The sequence below is a fragment of the Marasmius oreades genome, chromosome 3, assembly GCF_018924745.1.
Source record: "Marasmius oreades isolate 03SP1 chromosome 3, whole genome shotgun sequence".
Classification (NCBI taxonomy): Eukaryota; Fungi; Basidiomycota; class Agaricomycetes; order Agaricales; family Marasmiaceae; genus Marasmius; species Marasmius oreades.
In genome coordinates this window covers 2,996,762-3,022,887 of record NC_057325.1, presented here as the reverse complement: position 1 = coordinate 3,022,887, position 26,126 = coordinate 2,996,762, and the positions used below count along the sequence as shown (strand labels likewise).

The window sequence follows — 26,126 nt, the reverse complement described above, 5'->3', positions numbered from 1 at the left end:
ATTCATAGTCCCACTTAGTCCACTGGACAATAAACAGAGCCCCTACAAACCTTAGAATCCCGTAGCTGTGGTGTTTTTACACTTGCAGTTACACATTGATTTCATAAGAACTTCATACGATACTGAGACTGTGATCTTGTGCGTAACCTTTGCCAAGCAGTCCACCCTTGCAATCTTTCCTGGTGTGTAGAGTTATTGATAGACTTTACACGGAGGTTTACTAGTTTTTGGGTTGATTTGGTGTTGGTGCTACTCCCGTAGCTCTGATATTAGGTTGACTCTTGAGTGGTATACTTCGCCCATTAGCGATTGGCCCATGGATTCAGGGATAAGTGGCCATTACAAGGTTGTAAACTTTGTTTGACTTGTACACCACTGACCATTTTCCATTCCAACTGATGGTTTTGACACCTGGTTCCAGGAATTCTCTTCTTGGTCTCCGAAGGTCGACCGGGAGGGTACTGTCGATCACACTGATTGAAGAATCAGGGACACCAGCTGCTCCTGCAGGGCTCTGGGACAGATTATGGCCGCACTCCGCTCAGAGCTGTGCACCTTCCTCGAACCAAATTGCTGCTTCCTTCCATTTGTTGTAGGTCTGTGGCATAGGATCCATGGCGTAGATATGACTGATGAGGAACAGTTTGATTTTGTCTTTCCATCAGGAGTCCGTCTTCTTCGAGCCCAGATTTGGCTCGGTACTCCTCGAACTCGAGGAAGAATTGACTAGCCAACTCGTTAGGTTTCTGGACCAGGCTGTGGAGTTTCCTCTGTGTCATATCCTTCTGGTCACCACCAGCGAAATCTCGAAGGATTTCTGCCTTTAGGTCATTGAATGATGCTGGCCACCATCCGTTCTCGATTTCTCGGATTTTATTAGCCGCCCATTTAGGAGGTAGTACTCTGTCAGTCATATGGGCAAGGGCTTCGAGGACCTTTGCATGGTCCACAGCGTATTTCTCTGGATTTCTTTGGAAATAAATATAGAGCTGGGCGAAGAAGGGATCGATGCCTTCGGGGGTTCCATTGAACGCTTTGGGCTTTGTAGCAGACGATTTCTCATTACTCCGGCTATGACTCTTCTCAAGTAACCTAGCAATGACTTCATTTTGAGTATTCAACTAACTAAGTTGTCGCCAAATGTTGACATTGAGTTCCCTATCCTGCTGTTGTGCGTTAAGACCCTGGAACCATTCTTAGGTTCCTTGAGTGAGGACTTCTGGATCAGGGAGAGCAGTCCAGCATGTTGGGAGACGTTGGGATTCATGTGGGTATCCTGATCTAAGGTGGCAGACATGTGCACAGTGATCAGGATGAGAGGTTTCCAAACTAAAGGTTGGTAAGAGTAGAAAAGATCAGGTCGCCCCTGGGGTACTCTTGTCTATTGTCAGGAGTCGATCCTTTGGGTGAGGCGAGCTGACAATTGAAGGGGAAAAAGGAATGACTCCTAGGTAGGATTGACCAGACAAGAGTGAAGTTCTACTGTACACTTGGAGTACTTATATACTACACTACTTAAGAGGTAAGGAGTCGAGGGGGCAGGGGCCTCCCTATCTACGATGGTCTACAGCGATCGCAAGTCGGACAGAGTGCTCAATGGTGAGGAGCCGAAGGGGTCGAAGGGAGGAAGATTGCAAAGATCGAAATGATCAAGTGCAAGGGTAGGAGGGGTTGTGATAGCACGTGAAGTACTATGGAGGAGTACTCAGAGTACGGCGAGTTTGTGACATAAGTCGTACATCTTATATAGGATAGAAATGTACAAGGTCCGAGTCAGATCCAGTAGTCAGATCCGCATTCAAACCACCGACTCCCAAGCCAATAGACTAGGCTTAATGGGAAGTATGGAGATTAAGGTAAGTGGAGTAAGTAAGAATGGAACAAGAGTGATTGTGACCAGTTGGTCTGAATCGGTCCAGCATGGATGTAACATCTCTTTCCTTGCCATTCATTATCTCAAACCCACTATGATTGAGGAGAACCTCAGCTCTTGGATTGGTTATCAAAGAAGATACAAGGATGTTACAGGTGACATTGTCCAAGAGCTTAAACATTGCTTGAAGTTATCACCCACCTCCAAAAACCTACTACCACCTGACAACCTTGTGCTTCAAGTTTGGTCCAATGCATGTTGCTTTATGGCTAGCTTTGGCTCAACCACACACCTTTCAATCCCCGATTTTCACATCTCCCGCCTTCCACATTTCTCCATCGGATCCCAGAGTTTTCCATGGACCGTGCATCCCGCATCATCCTACCCTGATCTTGAACCAAAATTCTTCAACAACATTTTTGTGGAGATATACACATCAGTAAAACAGCAACAACTTTTTCGAAGCTTTTCTGAACTTTTTCATACTTGAACTTTTTTGAACTTTTTTGAGGCCTACTTTTCCCAGGTTTTCGTTACTTATATCCTTATTGTACTTTTACAGAACGTGTGAAATAATCAGGGAAACGAACGTAAAAGTAGCTAAGTTAATTTAAAGTCCGACTTTACTCCGTGCGTCACATGGTCATGTTGATGAGTCACGCATTCAACTTTCTTTCACTTCCTCCATCTTGCTCCCCTCCAGGTCCATTCAGAGCAATAGTAATTGACCCTCAAATCAAAGGTGCGTCCCCTTTGTTCTCTAATCATCATAATCATAATTCTGCCTTTATAACCAAGGTTTTGTTGCAACCATGGCCAGTCATTGTAACACCGACACATCTCCATTCTCTTTCTGCACACCACACAACAATGGACAGCAGCCTCAAGTCACTGGCTCAAGGATTAGCTGTATCAAGACTGATGGGATGAAACTCCAGTGCAATTTGGTATCAAAACTGGTGTGTTCAATCCTTTTGATGATTCTCTACTAACCTCACATACAATAGATGACATAATGAAAATCAGAGTCTCAGCCCTGTCGCCATCTACCAACCGAGTCCACTATGCCAACCCCATCCATTACCGGCCTTGACACTATTCCTTCTGCTGTACAGACGAACCTCAGATAAGTTTGTCTGTGTTCCCGCTGTGGTCTTTTCACTAACTATCATATTCAAATAGCATTAAGCTCCTCCCCGCAAGTGGCTGATCATGATACTTACAGTGACAGTATTGTGGATATACTCTACTAGTACCTAAATAAACGCATTTTTAACATTTTTATATATAATATAATCAAAATGGGAACATAATATGAGGATTAGAGCAAGCCCAAGCTGCTAGTCAAAGCTCGGGTCTATTTGCGGGTTATCCAAAGTACGAAAAGTACGAATTACCTTATAGACGAGAGTCTTCGACATTCCAAAACCTGTAGGAACCGATGAAGCAGCCTTTTAAAAACCTTCGTTCATTTGCATAGGCCTTGTCTCACTCGCAAATACTTGTAGCAAACATGGGGACACTTGATTTTACTATCAATTTATTGATTTCTTTGATATTGGTTGAAAAGACGGAAACAACTCTTAGAAGTACATCTGGAAGTAACAATCAGACGGATGTAACTATCTAAAGTCCACTTTGGACTTAAGGAATGGAAACAATGCCGGTGGCTGTAACTTACAGCTGGAAACAAGAAAAGGGGGCAGATGTCATCAATGTCCAGTCAGAAAGGATATTCTACCAGGAAAGAACCATAGAAATGATCCCTGGAATGTAGATCGAACCGTTTTGGACTATTCCAGATCAGATAGAACAAGAGAGAACAAGGGAGCACATGGGGACTGCCTTGGAAACAAAAAGGGGTCAGGATGTATCCACATGCAAATGTCAAAGATATCCGACTCGGAACAGGAATAAAGAAAATATGAGGAAAAGAAATAAGAAATACTGTATTCTGGACAGTTTTATATCTAATTGACATGTACTATACCTGATTCAAGGGTACTTTGGTATCTCTGAAAAGGATTTCTCTATATTTTCGACTTTTTACTATATCTTCAACCTTTTATTATTATTTATTTGAAAGAGTGTATATAAGGAGGGGTGGTAGCAGCAGTATTTCCCCAGTAACCTACGACAGAAGCCTAAGTGCTTTCACTAGGGAACTCTGGCTCATAGAGGACATAGATTGGTTTGTCCGTAGCTGTCAAGAATGCCAGGATCGAAGGCTTGATCTTTTGAGAATACCACCAGTGGTTACTCACACACCGTCGCTGTTCCAAGTGATCCATGTAGATGTTTTAAGTATGACTCCCGCCAGCAACAGTTGTAAACTGATTGTTCACGGACGATGCGCACTATCGAGATGGTCCGAAGCAAGGGCTATTCAAAGTGATACAGCCAGAATACTCGCAGAGTGGTTCTTTGACGATATCATTAGTAGATGGGGTTGTCCGAGGAAGTTGTTACGGATAATGCACCACAAATGATTGCTATGGCAAGGTGGCTTACGGACAAATATGGTGTCCGTAGCATTAAGATTTCACCGTACAATTCTCAAGCAAACGGAAAGATTGAGAGAGCGCATTTTGATCTACGGAGCGCACTTTCGAAAGCCGTAGCGGGAGACCTTGCGAAATGGTACTGGTTTTTGAAGCATATTTTGTGGGCGGATAGAGTAACAACTAGGAAAGACCTAGGTTGCTCCCCCTACTTCTTTGTTACCGGTGCGGAACCTATACTACCGCTTGATATTGTGGAATCTACGTGGCTAGTAAAGTTACCCAACAGTTTCTATCACGAGAAGAGTTGATTGGATTTCGAGCGCAAGCTCTAGCTAAACATAGAACGCATGTAACAGCTATGCGAGATAGAATTACAGAAGAAAAGCATAGACACTTGATCAAGTACGAACGGGAATATATACATACTATAAAACCCTTAAACTTTGAACCCAGAGACTTGGTTCAAGTACGGAATACCACTATTGAGAAGAACTTGGATAGGAAAATGTTTCCTAGATACTTTGGGCCTTGCGTAGTCATTCGACGTACTAAAGGTGGCTCTTATATCTTAGCGGAAATGGATGGAACGTTGCTACGGGGAAAATATGGAGCCTTTCGCATCCTACCTCATGCGGCGCGATACCACATTGACCTTCCTACGGAAATACAAGATTTAATTCAGCTATCTAAAGATGAGTTAGAAGCGATGGCTAACGAAGATGAACCAACTGAGTATGAACTTGGAGTGGACTACATCTTTGACAGGGCTCAAAACTTGAGGCTGAATGGTAATGCCTCAGCTACGGCAGAAAGTGATAATGAAATTGAGCTACCTAGCGAATCTGAGGATCCAATGGATGATCCAGTAAGAGTTACTAGGTCTGCTAAGAAGAAAGTTAGATTTTCTCAGATCTGACTGAACATATGAAACCGAAAAATCCAGTTAGATTCTAATAAAATCTAACTAGTGCACAAGTATACGAAATGACAGTAATATGAAAAGAGCGGACACCGTTTATCGCTACAGCCAGCCATTGTTAAAAGAGTGATCTACGGAAAGATACACTACTGAATAGACTCCATAGGAGCACCTGCATCCGCCTCAGTAGGCTGGTTTGTAGACCTCTCCTGTACTGAAGTCGACGTAGCTGACTGTTCGACGGAAAGGGCGAGGCGGGAAAGGACTAGCTGATTTGCCTCGACGAGTTTTTCGTAGGCTGCCCGGTACGCTGCTCCTTGGTGAAGGATCGAAAAGGCCGATGCATTGACCTCCGTACGGAGGAGGGTCTGAATGGCGGCGAGGTCGGACGCAGAAAGAGAGTCCATACCAAAATGGGCCGGCATGCTGGCTATGACCTTGAGTACAGAGAGATGCGTAGACTCTCTGCATTTCTTCTCCTCTGTCCAACAAGTTGTCATAAGTGATGCTACGGCCACAAATAAAGAGAGGACGGTCCCAAGGTGGACACTCACCCTCGGATTCGGGCGTAAGGTCTACGCCTGCCTTATCGATACGAGCCTTTTTAGCAGGCTTTGCTTCGATCTACGGAAAGATTAGAAATGATTTATATGAAACGAATAATGCGATCTACGGACCTCTTTCTTCTTGGAAATGCGAATTTTCATAGGATCCTTCCCTTTAGTGGCGTCCTTCATCTTGAAGTCGTCATTCTGGTAAAAGAATTGAGCCGTAGATAGTTTTAGAACGAACTGGAAGGCTTACTTTAGTGTTTGCTTCCTCAGTATCAGAGATTTCAATAGTAGCTTCGTTGCGAGAGGAGCTAGCTCCCTACGGCGAAGTCAATATTGGAAAATTAGAAAGATTAATAAAATAAGAGCTTACATTCTTGCGCTTGATAGCAGATGCCTTGTTGCGCACAGCGCACATCTCGACGTAGAAGGATTTGGCCTTTGCGAAGTCAACACTCTTATCGAGAGAGAACTGCTCGATGTCGGCGGTGACCATCTCAACGACGTTGCGATAAAGATCGAACGCGACATCGTCTTTGGCAGACTGGTAGCTTTGGAGCTTGGTCTGAACCTACGGCAGAAGCATTGCAATGAAACAGAGATGAAAGAGCGGTGCTGAACGTACCACAACGTCGAGAAGCTGTTTGGTGAACAGCTCGGCGGACAGCTTGTTAGCGTAGGGACGCAACTGGCTGACTTGTTCCACAATCGGAGCAGCGCGTTCGACCCAGATTTTAGTGGGAACGAATTCACTACGAGTGGACATTTTAAAGATGATATGAGAATGTAAGAGTTGAGGATTGGTTACTACGAAGGCTGGTAGAGCTGGGTAGTAAAGAATTGACTATCTACGGTCAACCTTTTATACCTTTTACGCTCTACTATCCAGTCGTAGATGACTTTCTCTACCTTATGGTCCTAAAGGACTCCCGGATCCAACATCTAGTCAACAGGAGTTGACTGCTCATTTGTTTGGGGGAGAGGTACCTTAGGTTCCTGAAAATTTGACCGTAGATTCAAGTTTTGCGATTTGAACACCTACATGAACATACGGGTGTACCTACGGATCCTGAAAAGATAATCATCGCTTAGAAAAACTTATAAGCGAGAAGCTACGCGAGAGATGCATAGCGATAAGAATGATTGAACAATGTGCTACGGATAGATTCATCTAACTCCGAGCATAGAGATACGTGAGCTACGGCTGATGAGACTTTAACTTAGCAAGTAGAGTTTCAAGTCAAACTAGTTTGAACTTAGCTCACACTGTTGTCAAATCAAACAAGTTTTAATTTGAAATACAAGATATGACAATAGTACAAATAGAGAATTTAGGCGCCGTAGCACGTACCAAAAATACAAGAAAGGAGGACTTATAGTCCAGTACAAGATGAACCAAGAAAAAGCTACAGTAAATGTAAGCTATTGATACAAGATAAGAAGATCAGATGATAAGGCAGAAAAGTCTGTCCTTGAATACAAAAAGAAAAATTGATCCCGTAGAAGTCACTACTCTAGGGAACAGTTAGTAATAAGAAAGAACAATAGTTGAAGAGACTACTTACCAAGTAGCCCGCTTTCTGAGCTTAGCCTTTTCGCTACGCTTAGCCCAGAAGAGTTTGCGCTTCAACTTGCGCTTGCTAAGAGGGGCGGGGACTTCGATTTCCTCACCGGCGCTGGAGTCATGGTCGGTGCTCTACAGAGAAATGGTTAGATATAATCTACGGAAGAGTTAGAAGAGAGCTCACCGCTTCTTCAGCTTCGTCGTCAATAAGCATACCAGCCGTAGGCTCGGCCTAGCGATTATAAGAAGCAGAAATAATATGAGCAAAAGAAAAGACTTACCGGTTTTTCTCCCTCTTCCTCTCTGGCAACTTCAAGCTCTGGCTCAGGAGCGGCTACGGGAACTGAAACCGCTTCAGGTAATGAAGGCAGGGGTTCCTAGAAGAAATGATAAGAAACATAAATTAGAAGAAATGAAAGAAGAATCACGAACCGTAGATTGAAGAGGAGCAGCCTCCTCAGCCTCACCTTCAGCGGGTGGAGAGCGTAGATTGTCGACGGCCACAGGGACCGAGCTACTAGCAATGGGCCAGCCAAGGACCTCACCGAGAGCCTTGACTTGATCTGCAGTCATTTTGAAGTCTTCATCGTCTTGAAGACCCTTCAAAACTTCTACTGGATCACGACCAGCGGCCCGTAGCAGGCGTTGACTCTCTTGGATATCCTGCCAGATGAGCCGCCCAGAATCGTAAGCTGCAATTTGAGCCCTTCGAGCTTGGTCAAACGCCTTGAACTCGCGCTGAAGACGGTGAACTATCTTGGCAAGAACTGAAACATCGGTTAGATATGATCTACGGAAGAAATGAGACACTTACTGATGTTGTTGCTCAAAGCAATCTCAATCTTCTTCGCTCCAGTATGAGAGTCATCGGAATCAAAGTACGAGCACTTTTGTTTGCCCGAAAAACATCGCTGGCAGGTTGGTCTACGACCGGTTTTGCCACTTGGAGCCCAGATTGGGCGACAATCTGCATATCCAAAATACGTGCATCGATTGCACGGAGAAAGGCGATCAAACTAGATACGAATTAAAATAAGATGAAACATATTAGATGAGATGAAACTCACAAAGGAAACAGAACGTCCAGCAGCAACAATCGACTTGAAGCTCAATGTAGCTTCCTTGAAGTCAAATTGCAAGTCCATATCTATGCTGCGGTGTCAGTATCTAGTGAATCAAGAAAAGAAGCCGAAACTCACTGCGGGCTTCTCCGATCCAACGATCAGGAAAGGCATGCGAAGGGGCTGAAGACGTCCAGAGGTTGTCTACGGAGGTTCCAGGGCGATTAGAATCGAACCCTTGACCTTTGCGTTTCCCCTTGACTCGGGATGGCGAAGGCTCGGATGACTGATCAGCCACCCTAGCCTCGGAATCGGAGGCTACGGCAGCTTTCTTCACCTGAGATCGAGTCTGATAAGGCTAAAACCGAAATTAATAACGGAACATAGAAAGAAATGAAGGCAGAACTCACCCTAGGAGGTGGAGAACCCTCCTCAGACGACGACTCTTCAAAAGCTACACTCTTGACAAAAGCCTTAGAAGGCTTGGGTCGCTTGGGCTGTGAAGGGCCTGCCGTAGATGAATCCGGAGCCTAGAAATGATGGTCAGAATGATAAAAGATACGAAAATAAACCTTACCTTGCGCTTTTGAGCTGGTTTTGACGGTCCAGCAACCGGGAGAGAGGAACTGCCTTCTGCCCTGGACACACCAGGAGCATTAATTGCCAGGGACGAACCCGTAGCGGCCCGGGAGCTCGAAGCTACCCTAGCAGCGGCAGGAATTGAGCGAAGAGGAGGCTACGGCCAGAAATCTTAGCTTGGGTTCTTCAGTGGGAAAAGATACGTACTGTGGGGAGAGGCTCAGATCTGGGAGCATTTGGCAAGTAGAAAGGCGGCAAGTCTTGATCAAAGTCAAACCTCTACCAGAAGAATGAATTAGATTTTGATAAAAAGATAAGAAAATGAAGACTTACGCCGAAAACTTTGATCAGAGCTGTTCGATCTTCTTCATCGAACATCCAGTCGTCGTACGGGACCTGCCACCGATCGGCCAGCTCGGAAGCCGTAGCTAACATGGAGAAAGCAGGCGATATCCAGCCAGCAGGTGACAAGCGGATTGTTTGCCGGCGAAGATCCCCCTATGATGAAATGAGAACGAAAATAAAAAGATAGAGATCAGGAACTTACTAAGAGACTGCTGTAGCTCCTGAACTCCTCGAGCATCTCTGGTTCCTCAGTAACCTTAGCAATCAAGCGATTGTTCAGGCTACCGAACCAAAGGTGTACCCGCTGGAGTTGCGATTCCAACACATCAATAATAATCGGCGAGGGGACGTAGGGCTCAGCCTCTACGGCTTTCCCTTTGCCTTTATCTTGTTTGGACAGCATTGGATATGATCTACGGCATCACATTAGTATGTGACACCGCAAAGAGAAAAGAAAAGAAAAACAATCTACGGGCCTTGGAGCAGACTCCGAAGCCTCCGTAGGTTGTCTACACACACCTCGAAGACGTGGAGTGTAGCAATGAAAGAGATATGAAGAACGGCGGCGAAGAGCGACTGTAGAGTGGTGGGAGAAAGGGAGGAATGAAAATTCCTGCTAAGTCCAACTGCTGCGGTTTTTATAGCCAAATCCAACATATGAACCAGCACATGACCGTAGAACATCACAGAATGTTGTAGAATATTCCAGATCTACGGAAATTAAAGCCTCGAGGCTGTTGAAATCATCTACGGAATAATGAGGCCATAATTAAGAAATGATGGAAGTAATTAACGACGGAACATTGCATCGTAGGAGTTCTGGCGTGGGAAAATCATTTTGATGTCGGAACATTTCCTTTTTGGGAACATTAGCGCTGGTCAGTGTAGAGCTCGAGCTCAAAATTTCTCTAAGTCAGAGACTTGACGGTTGTACACTAGAGTGTACACCGTAGATAAGATTAAGTAGATCTACGGGCCATTTTGAAGGCTTTTAGTAGAACTACCAAATGAAAAAGCCGTAGATCAATTCAAACGATAGAAGATGAAGTTGTGCTCAGTCCAAAGATGGACTGGGGACAGTCCTCTTTTGTTTGGGGGAGATAATGCGACTTAGTTGACTATGCTACAAGGTTCTTTTTGCACTTTAAACAGTGCTACGGAGCGATATTTATCGTATTAAGAACTAGAGTGAGCCCGAATTGCTAGTTAAAGCTAGTGCCGCTAGTAGGATGTGCCGTCGGCGCAGCTAGACCAGTTAGAGAGAGCCGTAGATTGTGTCAGAAAACTGTATGACCGTTCGAAACCTGTAGAACACTATGAGCAGAGGACTTAAGCGGTAATTCACCGAGTTCTACTCTCTACATTCTACTATGCACTGGCATATCAAGGGATTGTACTATTAGAAGACTTGTAGTCTTCACAGAACCGTTCGTAGCAGAACTTAACAAAGTCAAAAGACCTTCATACTAGGAGTACCTACTTCTACGGGGGATTTAGTTGACAAGAAATCGGACATTGGACCACACAGACTAGGAGAAATTTGATATGACCGTAGATCGAGTCCCGATCTGAGGAAAAGACAAAAAGACATGATACAGATCCCAGATCACAGATAGAGTACCCAGGAACCAGGCAGGAATGAACAACGGATCTTGGAGTCCACACTGTTCATGTGCTATGGCGATTCGGAACTCTGGATCCATATGCTGGAACTACTTGGACACACAAAGTCCATATGATTTGATAACGTCGAAATACAGGATAAGGTCCGTAGGCAGGAAATACCATATGGTACGCCTATGTAGGTCCATTCTACATGCTGAAACAAGAATGAAGAACGGTCCAGATTGGTCCAAAACATATGATTCGAATACGGAAAAGCTCCGTAGACAAGATTCTGCACATGTAGCAGTCCCTAGCGATAAGACTCCGCATGGATTCGTAGCTACGGTGCATTATTTTTAGAGATAAAACAAGTAGAGATAGGATTACAAAGCTAGCGTAGAAGTAGTATAAAAGCAGCTCATGTATCCGTAGATAAAAAAGTACTACCCGTGCGTAGGAAAGTCCTGAGTGGGTTGCCCGTGAGTAACTGCTTTTGACACCAATAGAGAGAGATTTGCCCTGTCATTGTGCAGTGATAAGATAAGATTTGATTTGAACTATACGAGACCGTCGAGGTCAAAACCAGAGAACTATCCGTCCGTAGGCCGCCGAGGTCTTGATTACTGTTTCGTGATCCGTCAAGGGTCTTAGCGTTCGTGTCCGCCGAGGACTTAGTTTTCGTGTCCGTCGAGGGCAATAGTCTCCAATCGTTCGAATTAGTCTTACCGTAGACGAAATTCATAGTCCCACTTAGTCCACTGGACAATAAACAGAGCCCCTACAAACCCTAGAGTCCCCGTAGCTGTGGTGTTTTACACTTGCAGTTACACATTGATTTCATAAGAACTTCATATGATATTGAGACTGTGATCTTGTGCGTAACCTTTGCCAAGCAGTCCACCCTTGCAATCTTTCCTGGTGTGTAGAGTTATTGATAGACTTTACACGGAGGTTTACTAGTTTTTGGGTTGATTTGGTGTTGGTGCTACTCCCGTAGCTCTGATATTAGGTTGACTCTTGAGTGGTATACTTCGCCCATTAGCGACTACATCATCAATTGAGGAAAGGACAACCTCGAAGGCTATCCCTCACGCGAAGTCCAGCCACGCAACCTTCTGGCCATGAGAGATGACCCTCAAAAGCAACACTGTTACGAAAGTGCCCATTATCGATGGCAGCGAGGGAAGGGTTTCAGAGGTCATGAGCAGGAGAATGAGAGAATCGACCAAATTGTAGAGGAGCAGTGGAGATTGGGCTTAGACGAGATTGGATAAGGCAATCATACAGTCATATGCAGTCAGGATTTGGCACAATACAGATTTTGAACCAATTCTCATTTCTTGAAAGCACTTAGCCAGACAATGATTGTTGATAAGTATTGCAGTCTCTACTCTACAGAATTCAGTACTATGGGGTGGCACATAAGCTCCTGAGGTGCTGATTTGCCTCCTCCTCTGTTGCCAGGACATGAATTGAGTCGTCTCTTAGTGAGATGAGGTTTCGACGCCCGATAACTTCCACCAGCTCAGATCTATTTAACACCGACATCAGTTCCAGCGACTCTGCTGATAAGACATGACGCATACCTCCTGCACTTACTAGCCATGGAATTGACAGCAACAACAAACCAGCTATTCTGATATGAGAGTTCTTGGAGAATCTCAACAAGACCCGATGAAAGACATGCTGAATAGGCTCGTTCTGCTTCATCCAATCGTCGGAACCCTTGAACGATGACTCCTGGAGCCGAGTTTGAGAGTATGAAAGCACCCAAGGAATGTTGCGAAGGCTGCCTATATAACACGAGTACATAGTTATATTACGCGAGAAGCTGAAGAACCTTGCTTACCAGCTAGTAACAACCCTGCTATACCGGTCTTTTCCATTCAAGATCAAGTAGGCCGCTGTTTTCGTTTTCCCAGCTAAAGGGCTTGGCGAGACGGCAGATGTTGTGGGTGACTTGACGCCATGACTTGCCAGAGGTGAGGAATATGATGCCCGATCATAATTTCTAGTCGGCGTTGCTGTGCCAGCTCTAGCAATATGCCAAGCAGCTGGTGGTGGCGTTTTGGGACGTTCAGAAGAAGAGACAGGTGGAGGATCTTGTTTTACTGGCGACTGGGCACAAAGAGTTTCGAATTCTTCCACGGTCATATTTGCCACCAGTTCCTCCAAATCATCGCTGCCATAGTCAGTTGACAGAGGTTGGGAGGCAGGACCGCCGGCAGTTGCTGTAAAGAACCCGCTAGAGCGTTGGGAGTGGCTGTAGTTGCTGGCAAAGCTAGCTTCTGTTGTTCTGGAAGACGCTGCCGAGCTAGCTGGCGTAATCTTGAGCTTGAGGGCTTGCAAGAGTCCATCTAACCTAAACGTAAATCAAGTGCCGAGAAAGAGCAGGAAGATACTCACTGAGAGAGCCCTCTAAGTCTCGTGCTGCCCTCTCCGATCTCTCCACTTGTTTTCTCATTTCATCAAGCGCTGCCCTTGTACGCCCGTTGTTCCAGTGCAGATCTATAAACGTTAGAGTCAAGGCTAAGGAACATAGTGTATAAGTACTTACCAGCAATAGAATTCTGCAGCTGTAACGCTGCTTTTTCCAACTGGCGTTGATCCATAGCTGCAGTGACTTACCAGATCGAAAGGTTGGTCCTTCAACCGTATTGCAATGGTTTTCTGTGACTGATCTGTAACGTTTAGTGTAGGGCCTGGTGAGGACCACCGAGACCACCGACTCACCTTCAGATACATTTTTCTTCAAGCCCTCGGTCCACCTAGCAGTGGTGGTCAGTGATATTGAGACTGTTATGAACAGTGCACTTAACGTGGCGGTCAGTGATGACCCATTGAGTCACAGTGCTTCTCCCGCCGGCAGCCACTCAATTGGCTCCCATAGCGGAAGCGTTGACCTTGACCTCTCGCCACTTCCAGCTACATACACTCAACCAAGTTCTCGAAACACGCCTACAAACTCTCCATTGACAGCCGGGCAACCTCCATCGAAAGGAAAAACTGTAGGACTCAACGAGGCGGAAAAGGCAACGCGTAATGCAGCAAAGGAGTTGAGAGAAAGGAGAGAGGAGAAGTTCGCGTTGGAATTGAAGGCTGCGGTCGGGAGGTTTGAAACGGACTTGCAAGCGATTGCGGAGAAGTACGGAAAGTCTGAGGACAGAGTCCGTCAGCTACTTAACCTCTCCTCCCACTATGGACGACGCAGAACTCCGAGACTTGACAACGCCATTTTACACCACATGAAGAGCAAGTACAATGACAGTAGGTTCACAATATATTACACAAAAGACTGTTCAGCTGATTACGACTCTTTGCAGAGCGACCGAAGGGCACAAAGTACTCACCTGAAGAGCTTCGAGAGATGGCGAAAACTGAGCTGTACCTTCAAGACGTCGAAAGCAATGAAGACAAGCAGAGGGAGCTTTTAGATGAAATCATCGACCAACGGCAGTCAAAGGCAGCGGGTGCACATATTACGGAGCGATCGCAAGCAGCAATGATTAGTGAAGCTCAGAAGCAAACTTCAGACATCGTAAGTGTACATTCCCTTGCATTACATCTGGCACTAAACCTTACATACACAGATGAGACGTTTGTTTTATAGGACGGATGCGCCATCCTTCGGTCTCGTATCAAAGCCAAACATAATGGAGTACGGCGTTCCAGGATTCTACGCATATGGCGACGCTGCCGATTTTATCCAAGAAACATTTGGCATGAACATGTGGAAGCTCACCAGGAAGTTCGAACTTTGGGCAACAAATAATAGCGGCAAGCTTTCATCTCCTCATCGTTGCACTGCTTCTAACGTACATCCTCTACTACAGACTCCAAGAAAGACTTCAATATTGACACCTTGCAAGTGAAGTGCGTCTTGCTCATCACATCTGGGTTGAGTGAGTTATTGTACTGGATATTTTCCGCTCTCGTTAGCTGATGATGTGGCAGAAAACCTTCGAGGCAACAATACGCAGATGAATTGGGTCAATTACGATGCGGCGATTGTCGTGAAGCTTCGCTGCCGTATGGTGGGATGGCCTGAAGGTGTTGACTTCAGCAGCCCATCAGCAATGACCAACTGTGAACACCTTATGCAACTTCTGGATGCCCTGAAGAGCGGAGTATGCTATTGGCATTGTATGAGTACGAAGCAGGTCCACGCGCATAAGGATTGGCTGGAGAAGGAGCAGAAGGCTGGACGAAAGGAGCCCAAAAAGAGGGCACCAAGGGCTGACAAGGGTAAAACCCGAGGACAATACAAGCCTCGTAAAGCTGCCAGCTCGGACACCCCCGTCGACAATCTCGCTGAAACCTCACCTTCGTCGACTTCCAATGCCACTGGCATGGACGCCCCCGTCGACAGCTACCCTGAACCCTCGCCTTCGTCAACTTCCAATACCGCTAGCTCGGACGCCCCCATCAGCAATCTCACCGAAGCCTCACCTTTGCCAACCTCGAATGTCTCTAGCATACACTGTATTGACAGCAGCCCATCTCCTGATGTCGCCACCACTCCAGCAGCCACAGCAACGCCTACAGACGCCCATACTTGCCATACTCCCAACAGCCCTGCTAACGCAATCGTCGATTCAAAAACCCCCTCGACGCCTTCAAATGTCTTGTCGCCCTCCACAGATGTCACGGCTATGAAACAGAAGCGAAAAGAGGAGTATGAGCCAGGCAGAAAGAAGAGGCAGAAGAAAAACAGCACCAGCGAGCCTGAATCTTCCCAACCTCGACGCCGTGGACGCCCTCGAAAAAACACTCACCGTGCCAATGCTGAAACACCCCCATCATCTGAACCAATTGCACCCTTTGTCCCAGCACCTGCTCTGCCACGTATGACCATGGCTCCTATCGAAACATCCCATTTCGCCTTTGCAATGCCCTTCCCAAAACCCCCTCACAATCTCGAAAATCCTTCTCTGCTACTGGTCAACGACGGCAGCTCCATAAAGGCAACAGAGGCTGTGGGTAACATTCTGCAACTGAGCCACCGAGTCCCAGAAGCAAAGGAACCATTCGCTGATGTCTCGCTGGGCTTGGCTGCGAACCACGATCCTACTGACAATGTCGCAAGCATGGACAGGGCCAGCTTCAGCAACAACGGCCAGAATTCCATGTTCACAGAGCAGGAGCTGCAGGACTTGATGGTTTGGAGCATGGGCGAAGGGGAGGTCTACTCAACCAACGCCAACTACACTGAAAGCTCCCTAACCGCCATGCTCTACTAGGGCTCCTACCGGATCGGATGATCCGCCGGCATCCGAGCGATGGATTGTCGGATTCGGATGGCAGATGGGGTCTCTGTCAACCAACATCTGACGGATGGCATCTGAGTCATCCGAGGATGAATGGCGGATACCATCCATTATTTACATCTCTCATAATATGTTCCACTGAATTAAAAGCAAAGTCTACGTGTGGAGTATAATGCATAGCTAAAAAACATCCAGTTAAGATTTGTATAACTAAACATATTCCTAATAATGAACCAAAATTCCAATCAGATGGTTGACTCGGAACTTTCCAGCAGCTGCATAGTTTATGAAACTCACTTGTTGGAGAGTGTAGGTGCCAGTGTACAGTATCCACAGAGTAATAGATTAAAAATTGAAAATTTACTGCTACACCTTTACACCATGCCCGAACATGATCAACCTGATGTCACCACTATTCTTCCCAACGGCACAAAGCGCAACCGAAAGCGAAGAGTTGTTGATTTTGAGGATGAGGTCGAAGAACTTCCTCCACCTGCAAAACGTACAATGCCACCTGGAAAACCCAACCGACCATCAGACAAGAACTCGTCGACAGCAAACGGTACCGTACCGGAGAGACCTTCATCAACCAACCACTCAGTCTCGACATCTTCTGTCATTCCTTCATCAGCTGCCTCACCAGCTGCGACGCCCACCGCCTCTGAGAACCCTATGGACTCGACCCGCGAAGGCGGCGAAGTTGAAGAAGCTTCTAACCTGAAACATCGGTTGTCTATGCCTGGGCGACCGTCAGAGTCCTGCGTTGCCGACCACCCTCACTTCAAAAGTAAGGTTGCTCTTGCCTACACGTTCTTGGTCATGATAAAACCAGAGCATAACGATGATGGTACAAGGCTCATCTCTTGTAAGATGGGCTGCGCCTACTGCCATGCTACCGGAATTGAGAGGTCCTGGCAGTGGAACGAGAAGAACAAGGGGTCAACGGGGAATTTTCTGAATCATTTTGAGAGTAAACATACCAGAGTTTGGAAAGCTCGGGTGGCAGAGGATAGAGCTTCCCGGTTTCAACATCAGACAGTTTCAGTGGAAATGGCGTTGACGCAGCCAACACTACATGCATGGGGTGACCGAGTGAGTGAGTTACTATGTCTCCCAAGATTAAAACTCACCTTTCTGTTGATATCAGGCTTTCGACATCCCTATGGCAAATCGCTTACTCTCCGAATGGGTCATTTTGAGTTGCGAGGCATTCCTGGCTGTGGAGAACGCCGCTTTTCGACACTTTGTGTCACATTTACGACCTGGATATGGTAGTAAACTGCCGAAGGCAGATGCTGAGAAGAAACATTGTAAGATTGAGTTTGGCGAGGCAGAAAAACGACTCAAAGAGTATCTGAAAGTGAGTTAGTGACTGTCAGTCAAAACGGTGATCTTGCTTACTGGGAATCTAGAAAGCACCTGGGAAAAAAGCCTTCGCAGCAGATGCTTGGACTTCTAATAATAATATTGCGTACCTCGCCATTGTTGTTTCCTTTGTTACGGAGAGCTGGGAGATGGCATCAATACTTGTTGACTTCCCTGAGTTAAAAGGTCAACATACCGGAAAGAATATGGCACACCTTTTGGCCAATCGAATAATCGAGCTAGAGTTGGTGGATGAGGTAAGCGCCAATAGTCTTCACAGGCAAGTATTCAGATGACTTACCAGCTCTTCAGTTCAGCGCTCTGGCCGCCGACAACGCAAGTAACAATGATACCTTGAGGGAGGAGCTCGCCTCGATTCTCAACAATGCCAGCAACAAGTCTGTGTACGACCCTGACACCATGACTGTCCGCTGCCTTCCCCATGCAATACATCTTGCTGTTCGTGACTTTCTTGTAACAATGAAAGCGGCCGAAGAGGGAGACATTGACGAAAATGAAGTGGAAGTAGCGGGAGGTTTGACAGAAGAAATAGCTGAGTGTATAGTGGTCCAAGATAGAAGAATGGCAGAGATGCCGGATGAAGAGCTGCTCAATGAGCAGAATGAAGATGGGATTGATGTCCAGGCAGTTGTCCAAAAGGTGTGTATATGAACATGCACGTTGTTTATACATGTTCACAATCACTTCCAGATCCGGCAAATCTCAAAAATCTCACGCTCGAGCCCACAACGTTCTGAGGACTTCAAGAAAACCATCAGCATTGTTAATGCTGTCGCAAATGATACAAACATTAAACTCAAACTACTCAACCTCATTCTTGATGTTGTTACTCGCTGGAATTCGACATTTTTTATGGTAAAACGAGCTCAAGAACTTCAATCAGTAGGTCTTTCAGAAACATTTTCTAGTACAACACAGCTGAAGTTTCTTACCAGGCTATCGATGAGCTCTGCATTCGGAATGACTTGTATAAGAAGTATAAGATCAGCAAGAATGAATGGGATGTTCTCAAGATAATTGGAGAGTTTCTCGAGGTGTGCCATGAGTTCTAAAATAAAGCCTATAAAGTTCTAACTCAACTATAGGTATTCCGAAATGCCTCAGAAAAAATGTCTTCAGGATCATTTCCTACACTTTCTGCCTCCCTCCTCGTCTATGTAAAGCTCATGAAGGCTGTCGACGAATTCATGGATTCCGATACTGCGAGAAAACATGCGAGTGTGTATGCAGGACTTGAAGCATGCAAGAAAAAACTCGAAAAATATTATGACAAGTCTACATCAGAGTCGGAGTATTACTATGCGGCTGCCGGTATGCCTATAGAGTTGTTTTTCTTTCCGAGTACTCACCAATTCTCAGTACTTGACCCCCGAATCAAGCATAACCTGTTCGACGCCAACCCTGACTTCTTTACAATGATGTGGCGGCAGCACATGGATAACAACTTCAAGGTGCGACTTGAGCAATACACGACATCACTCCCCTCGGCATCGTCTACTTCACCAACACCATCGCACTCAACCTCGACATCTCTCAATGACTTGTACAATGATTTCTCACTCTTGGGCCACCATCCATCTACATATGATGCTGTCGAGTCTGTCAGCGAGGAATATGCTCGTTACCTGAGTTTTCGGCCCCAACTCGGCGAGGACTCTCTCACCTTTCATAGAAAAAATTGCACGAGTTTCCCGAGAATAGCTGCATATGCACGGGACATCCTTGCAATACCAGGTATGTATCAACCATGATTACTGTTTCATTCATAATACTAAAATCAAACTAAAATTTGCTCCGATAGGGTCCTCCGTATGTGTAGAACGAGTGTTAAGCATCGGGAAAGATATGATTGGGCTTCATCGACACTCACTTAGTGCTGAAACAACGCGTATGTTAATGCTACATAGGAGTATTTTAGTATATGAAGGCGTGTTTACTGAACAGTACCAGCCTAGATAGAATGTACTATAGACCACGTATACACTGGGCCATCTGCTGGTCATCCGACAGATGACGGATAGTATCCGCCAGATGCGGATGGTCATCTTTTGCACACCCATCCGAACGGATGGATCCGGATCCGATCTGAATCCGATCCGGTAGGAGCCCTATGCTCTACAGTGAGGAGTAAAGGCTGAACTTGGGGTGTTTGGTAGACAGCAGGGAGGCCAGTGACTGGGGTGTAGGTCATGATACAGTAAACCCAGGCAAGCTGCTACAGTGCTACATCAGGAACTTACCAATTTGGTGGTGGGGACTTTTTACGGCTTTTTGGGGCTTGTACAAGCCAACAAGTCGCCAGCCACCAGTCATGTCTGATTCCCGACCAGCTCCATTTTGCTCGGGTCCGTCCGCCAAGATTTTCTGGTCAACATACATTTTTGAGATAACCTCCACTGCTGGGGGTCCTTGGTGAGCAAATAACATATTTTAGACTTTAGACAAGTTGTTTTAAATCTATTTTATGGAGTATAGCTGCGATGTACAGACAAGCTGGTGGACTGCTGAACTTGCGAGCTGGTCAAACCGGCTGAAAAGCCCCGAAAAGCCCTTAAAAGCCGAGAAAGCTCACCACTAAATTGGGTAAGTTGCTGATGTACTTAGATATGTTATAGATGCTTTATCCCGCCAAATATTGCTCCAATTGAAGTATAGAATTGTGTATGATCCTATGGAATATATGCAGGCTTTTTTTTGAGATTTTTTGACTTATATTTGAGAGAGATACGAGCTCGCTGTCAGAGACAGCGACGGCGAGTCGTTTTGATGCATCGGGAACGTCGAACACGTTGACGACGGCTAGGTGACGTATTGTCCAGTCCCGCCCTCTCAAAATTAACGGATGGAGGCGTTAAAAAATTATTTATTAACAAAAATTAACCCCGCCAGGGGAGAGCCCTCCTGTCATATCTAATTAGGGGGGGTATTACTTGAAATGGTCGGTCTTATTTGACCCGATAAGTGGGACTGACAGGTGTGTGGTACGTAAATTGTGTGAACCGCCCTTTCGATTCTCTAGATGCTATTCGACCATACATGGATCTTACGAGACTGAAGTGTCTAGCTAGTGTGTGCTTAACACAGACCGCTTATGATAAGAGATGGGGACGAAGGTCCTAAGCCAAACAGAAAACGTAGAAACGGGAGAAAGGTTTTCTGTTGGGCAAGGAAATTCAGCGTGCTGGAATCCTATGTAATATAAACTAACCTCTTCAGCGTCCCGTCCACGACCCTAAGGACGCCGTCCCCCTGACACTGTTATGCGCCGAAATCTGCAATGCCTTGTAATACTTTCGGGATAGTATAATTGTGTTCGATGATAGCCTACTAAACGCTACCGACGAACTGTATATATTACGGTTAGGCTTGTGTAAGGTAAGGCTCCCCATGGGCAGATCCTCTGCCATGCCATTCGAGTTCACCGTACTCCGAGTCATGTCCGTAATAACACAGGTCGTTGGGCGGATATTAAGTGTTAAGTACATCGCCAGAAGCGCCACAAAGCCTTCCGACCATCGAGAACTCATTCGGCATGAAAGATAGGAGAAAACTCGAGATACCGACTCCGTCGGGTAGTAAATCAGCTTATGTTTACCTCCCGGGAAATCACGATAGCGGCCTACATAAAATTCTTCAGATTATGCGAATGCAAGGTAAAACAGAACTCACAGTATGGTCCACACTACCAGGCTCACCGGAAGAGGACCTTTTGCGACCTGTGTCCATAAATGCAATTTCTGACTCGACGTGTTGCTACGTTGGACGTCAGACCACCATAGCCCGACAACTTGAACATAAACACCCACCCGGTTATTAATCCTTTCATCGAACGTAGAATCCGCAGTATACCCACTCGTAGGATACAGTTCGACGACTGTACCGCCTTTCTCCCTCAGGGACTCACGGCCATTCAAGCTGCATAAGTAAAGGTGAGTCATTGCTAAAGCAGTGAAGCAAGAGTCTTACACCGCCATTAGTGAGTTTGAATATACTAACAAGATCAACGTCAGATGCTCTGAGGACCCGGAGTAAGTGTTCAACTCACATTTAGCCAAGAACGTGAAGACAGATAGCCAGATAACTGCACAGATATTAAAACGGATCAAAGATTCAGTGGTTCGCGAGGAGCGTACAATTATCCCGCATGACCAGAAACTGGGAGACATCAGGTTTCAGCACGGTGCCAGATCACTCAGAGTTTGACTACTCACGAGGATCATCATGAGAATCCCTCCCATACTAATGTCATGAAGGTCGGGGTGAGAGCTGATCGTAAATCGACAATTGAGCAGCGGTACGAACCTCGTCAAAAGCCCGGTTTCTTAGGTTAATGTCAGTACTGTACAGGAGTGAGGAGGAAGCGAAGACCACGTACGTAGTGTCCAACGAATGAGGGTGTCTATGATAGTAAGCGTACTGCACATACATGTGAGTCAGTCAAAGGGCCATATCCGACAAAACGTCGAAAAACTCTACCTCTTCGAGGTCGTCATATCGCGTTGCCGTAGGAGGACCCAAATTAACGACACCGCTATCAAAAGGTCGTTCGCAGCACCTATCACTGTGGTAGCCAGGATGGACCACTCCCAATTCTTGAGATAAATCTGAAGCGATACCATGTTGATTCCTGCTGCAAAGGATATGATGGCCATGATGCTTCGAACGACAGACAGTAGCCAGCATATGATGGTTATCGTCCATGTCCTCCTAGAAATAGAACAGAGGAGTTCATATCGAGCTGTTGACTATTGAGAGTACATCGACGTACCCAACTCCTTTGATGCGATAGGCAAGAAAACTTTGGACTGGAGCGGAAGGTTAGAATGGTCGAATCCAGGGTATCCATGAGATCTCACGTACTAAGCGGTGTCGAAAGAGCGCTGAACAAGATAGCAGTGGAAAGGGTTTTGGGCGGAACAATGAGGATTTGCGGATCAGACCAGGAAACGACCGTAACAAAGTAAATGGCATGGCTGATGCAGATCGAATGGCCTAGTTCGCAAATCCTGGAAGATGAAAAAAGTCCTGATTCATGCACTGATTCGAGCTAGGAGGATTTGCTACCTACCATATGAATGCGACCTGGAAAGGTGAACTTAGTCGAAGAGTGGGATTCCCGATGAGATTTGGACTAGACTCACCATTGACTTCAATGCAACATGGTCGTTCGGAAATCTTGAATAATAATAGTAAACCTGGATGGTGACGATACCCATGAACACACATGCTATCATGCCACCGGCCTCAAGGGCACCTGGTGGTTACAAGAAGTAAGTTCTGTCAGATCTATTCACGAGTACTGAAACTAACCGATGGTGTTGTTCAAAACCTCCAAGGGGAGGGACTGCGCAGGCATCGCAGACATCCCGTCTGTGGGTGGAGTCTGTGAGTTCTGTTTCTTTATCTTTTACACTTGCGACAAAAATTCCCTTCTCACACATTGAATCAGCGCCGATCGGACCTCGGGAGTGGAGGTAAGGCAGTGTTTAACCGGAGATGCTGTTAGGTCATGCAAGCGGTCAGAACGGCTAAAAAACCATCACAGGAGACTCCAAGAACCCGCATATGACCGAGCGGGGAGAATGCATTATCGAGATCCATATATTGCGGGGTTTGAGTTGACATCGGAAAGGCCAGCTCGCAACGTAAATCACAATTCTAAAGCAGGGGAGGAACCCTGTTGAGATAAGGATACGTGCAAATTCATTAAATAACGACGGGCCGCATCAGAATAAGTACTTAAGAACGAGGAGAGAATGGAGCGGTGAGTTTGGTCCGCTCACCGCTCCCACCCACTCATATAGTCCAAGCTGCATATTGGATTCAGAGACGAAGATTGGCCTATCAAAAAAAAAAACCATGAATATGAACAGGGAGCTAAAGAATGAAATCGTACCTCGCGAGTTAGCGTGAACACATGATCCGATATGCTATTTAAGCCGAATCCAGCTTCTGAGTACGCAAAATAATCTAATCTCAACGATGATCAGGCAACTCACTGCAAAGTAGGGTAAAAAGACTCACATATCCATTTGCGCCGAAAAATTTCAACGTCTTCCTGTGTAAGAGAGGGGTATTGGGCTTGTAGGGAAGGCGCGATATGGGTATTGAAGTTGCGTTCGAAACGATATCGCCATTCACGTAGAGTTCGGGCATAATCTGCAACGTGTTGAGCTTGTACAAGACTGGATAACGAGAGGAAGCGCATACGAGGACCAATGTTCTCAATCGTGTCAACGTTGAGACCGGCCTTACAGCAAGATTGGACCAATGTAGCTACCGAGGAAAGTTGGCCACCACTATTTGGACATTAGCACACGAAACATTCACAAAGTTTTTGCCGAGACACTCACGGGTAGATGTATTTTCGTACAAAATCAACTTCCCTATACATAGATGAGCACACGGTGTCCAGGGTATTTCGGAAGTCACTTACGTCGAGTACATTGCCCATCGTGTGTCCGGAACTGTCGACATTGTGAACGCTTTCACAGAGTTTTCTTCCTTCATTGCCCATGACATCTGTCTGAACCATTGATCCATGTATTCGATTCCAACTGCCGGGGCCTCGTTTTAGAAAACACCTCTGAGATGGGTTTCTCACATACCATGTTCCATCACACCAATGGATACCACGGCATCGAAAGCATGATGGAAGGCCTCTGGCATATCACGGTAGTCAACCAAGTGGACCGTTATTGCATGCGAAAGCCCTTCGGCCTCGATGTTCTCCTCCACCGCAACCTTTTGTACTTCTGAGATTGTGATCGTATCGACTTGGGCTCCATATTCTCTAGCAACCTGGACATGTGTTGAATGCTTTCCATCAAACCAAATGTGCGACCTGACGCACCAGTATAGCAAAACTCCCCCATCCACATCTTCATCACATGTCAGTAACGTAGACAATAGGGGGTCTTTTGATTTTAATTACCCGATTTCGAGGACCCTAGAGCCTTTCGTTATCCTGGCTCTCTTGGCAATAAGATGAAGCTTTGCGAGCTGGCCACGTTCCAGATCGTCAGGCGGATAGCTGCGTTTCTCCTTTTGGTGTTTTCGGGGAGGTGCAATGAACCGCTCTTCGCGTAGATCTCCATTATAGCCGCCTGCCTCGTCATCAAAAATAGCACAACTATAACTGTTGAGGACCTGAAGTGAGCCTTTCACCGTCCAATGAGGTCTAGATACGCGACTTCGTACGTCATATCCCAGGAGAGGAAACCTGCAAAGAGATCGTTCGAAAGATCATAGTGGGCACTGATTGATACAGTAAGCTGGAATAGGGGGGAAAAGTGGGTCGAAAGAACTGACGAGATGTTACTTTTACTGCCTAGAACCTTGTTTGCCAGGCGAAAATTGGAGCTAGAAAACTCTCATGATCAGTCATAGCTCACACGGATAATGGTTCAGTCACTGACATGTAGCTTATGAACTTAAAGATAGGAGAGATGGCCGTATTAAGTTCCGCTAGCTTTTTCCTATTGAGTACAAATATCTGTCGGTCGTGTGAAGTGATGATCATGGAGGGTCTGTTAAAACGGCACTGAGGTTAAATCACGGACCTGAAATACATCTGTCAATGCAGAAACTTCAACGAGGCCAAGCATGAAGGAATCTGTTCGGGATTGAGATTTAGGTCTAGTGATTCTGAGAATTGAGAACATACCCGCAAATCCAAAATCAGCGTCAAGGCACAGACGTGTCCATACGGATTCGTCCATGATCGAAACGGTGGCCTCCAGTGGCTTAGAAAAGCCGTCAAGGGTGAGGAGATAAGGTCTGCCAAACGACCAGGTCTCTTGACCGCAGACAATCTGTAATTCTCCTCGCTCAATGTTGGTCAAAGTTTTGAGCACCGTGGCACGAGCTACTATAGACGTAAGAGCGCGTCCTAGACATATAATGACGAAACCAACCTAAAGATCGCAGTCGCTCCCATCTGATGCCAGCCATAGCATCCTGAGTGAACGCCAATGTTTTCTCGAGTGCAGTAAGGAAGACTCCACGGTTGGCTTTGTCGATGTTCGCGGTTTTGATGTATGTCGTGGTCCAGAAAGACATAGTTGCCAGAGTTTTTCGACCACGGAGTAGGCCCTTATAAATACCGGGAGCTTTGGAGATTATGATAGAAAAACTCAGGGTCACTATTGGCCGGCCATTGTAAATGTTGTAATTACAACAGAGGGTGACAGATATGCCGAGTATTGTGAGATGCATCCAGTATTCGTTCCCGGCGGATTTTTGTGTGGCTGAACGAAAAAAGCATCCAATCAATCAATTGCCCATGATTTTGATTCATCATTAACCATCACCGAGAGCAACGTGCGCAGTACGGAAAGCCATGCAATCATTTCATTGGTATGTCCGAGGACCGAACTGGTCAAGATTATAATTATGGTCGTCAGTCTTTGTTTTGTTTTCGATCGTTTTCGAATTTGAACTTTTTGGTGGACAGCTTTCGGCCATGAGGCC

The 26,126-nt window shown here is 46.0% G+C and overlaps 3 protein-coding genes across 3 annotated transcripts; 1 reads left to right on the top strand and 2 right to left on the bottom strand.

Annotated features, from left to right (window-relative positions):
- Nucleotides 1-13,802: 13,802 nt before the first annotated feature.
- Nucleotides 13,803-16,241, top strand: E1B28_006328 (uncharacterized protein; the record flags this gene model as incomplete). The annotated part of the gene is made up of 5 exons (XM_043150977.1): nucleotides 13,803-14,268; nucleotides 14,325-14,539; nucleotides 14,592-14,816; nucleotides 14,876-14,903; nucleotides 14,956-16,241. 5 exons carry the CDS (start codon nucleotides 13,803-13,805, stop codon nucleotides 16,239-16,241), a joined length of 2,220 nt encoding a protein of 739 aa, XP_043012068.1.
- A 4,677-nt stretch (nucleotides 16,242-20,918) lies between these two features.
- Nucleotides 20,919-23,146, bottom strand: E1B28_006327 (uncharacterized protein). The gene is made up of 15 exons (XM_043150976.1): nucleotides 22,965-23,146; nucleotides 22,796-22,908; nucleotides 22,723-22,736; nucleotides 22,515-22,660; nucleotides 22,423-22,459; nucleotides 22,131-22,361; nucleotides 22,030-22,070; nucleotides 21,957-21,975; nucleotides 21,866-21,893; nucleotides 21,788-21,809; nucleotides 21,700-21,735; nucleotides 21,621-21,645; nucleotides 21,461-21,569; nucleotides 21,324-21,407; nucleotides 20,919-21,273 (listed from the first exon to the last, which is right to left on the bottom strand). Exons 1-15 carry the CDS (start codon nucleotides 23,017-23,019, stop codon nucleotides 21,235-21,237), a joined length of 999 nt encoding a protein of 332 aa, XP_043012067.1. The 5' UTR covers nucleotides 23,020-23,146; the 3' UTR covers nucleotides 20,919-21,234.
- A 331-nt stretch (nucleotides 23,147-23,477) lies between these two features.
- Nucleotides 23,478-25,997, bottom strand: E1B28_006326 (uncharacterized protein; the record flags this gene model as incomplete). Its single annotated transcript, XM_043150975.1, has 16 exons — nucleotides 23,478-23,495; nucleotides 23,551-23,624; nucleotides 23,679-23,813; nucleotides 23,865-23,953; nucleotides 24,008-24,040; nucleotides 24,091-24,211; nucleotides 24,263-24,455; nucleotides 24,508-24,535; nucleotides 24,589-24,792; nucleotides 24,855-24,911; nucleotides 24,966-25,016; nucleotides 25,073-25,149; nucleotides 25,217-25,269; nucleotides 25,321-25,521; nucleotides 25,571-25,903; nucleotides 25,967-25,997. The coding sequence occupies 16 exons, from the start codon at nucleotides 25,995-25,997 to the stop codon at nucleotides 23,478-23,480; spliced, it is 1,698 nt and encodes a 565-aa protein (XP_043012066.1).
- Between the last annotated feature and the right edge of the window lie 129 nt (nucleotides 25,998-26,126).

Coding starts and splice junctions, on each gene's coding strand:
- E1B28_006327 (XM_043150976.1), bottom strand. CDS start 23,019: ATGTCTGCGATGCCTGCGCAGTCCCTCCCCTTGGAGGTTTTGAACAAC. Junction 22,460..22,514: donor CGCTCTTTCGACACCGCTTA/GTACGTGAGATC, acceptor CTTCCGCTCCAG/TCCAAAGTTTTCTTGCCTAT. Junction 21,736..21,787: donor TCTGGTCATGCGGGATAATT/GTACGCTCCTCG, acceptor ATATCTGTGCAG/TTATCTGGCTATCTGTCTTC.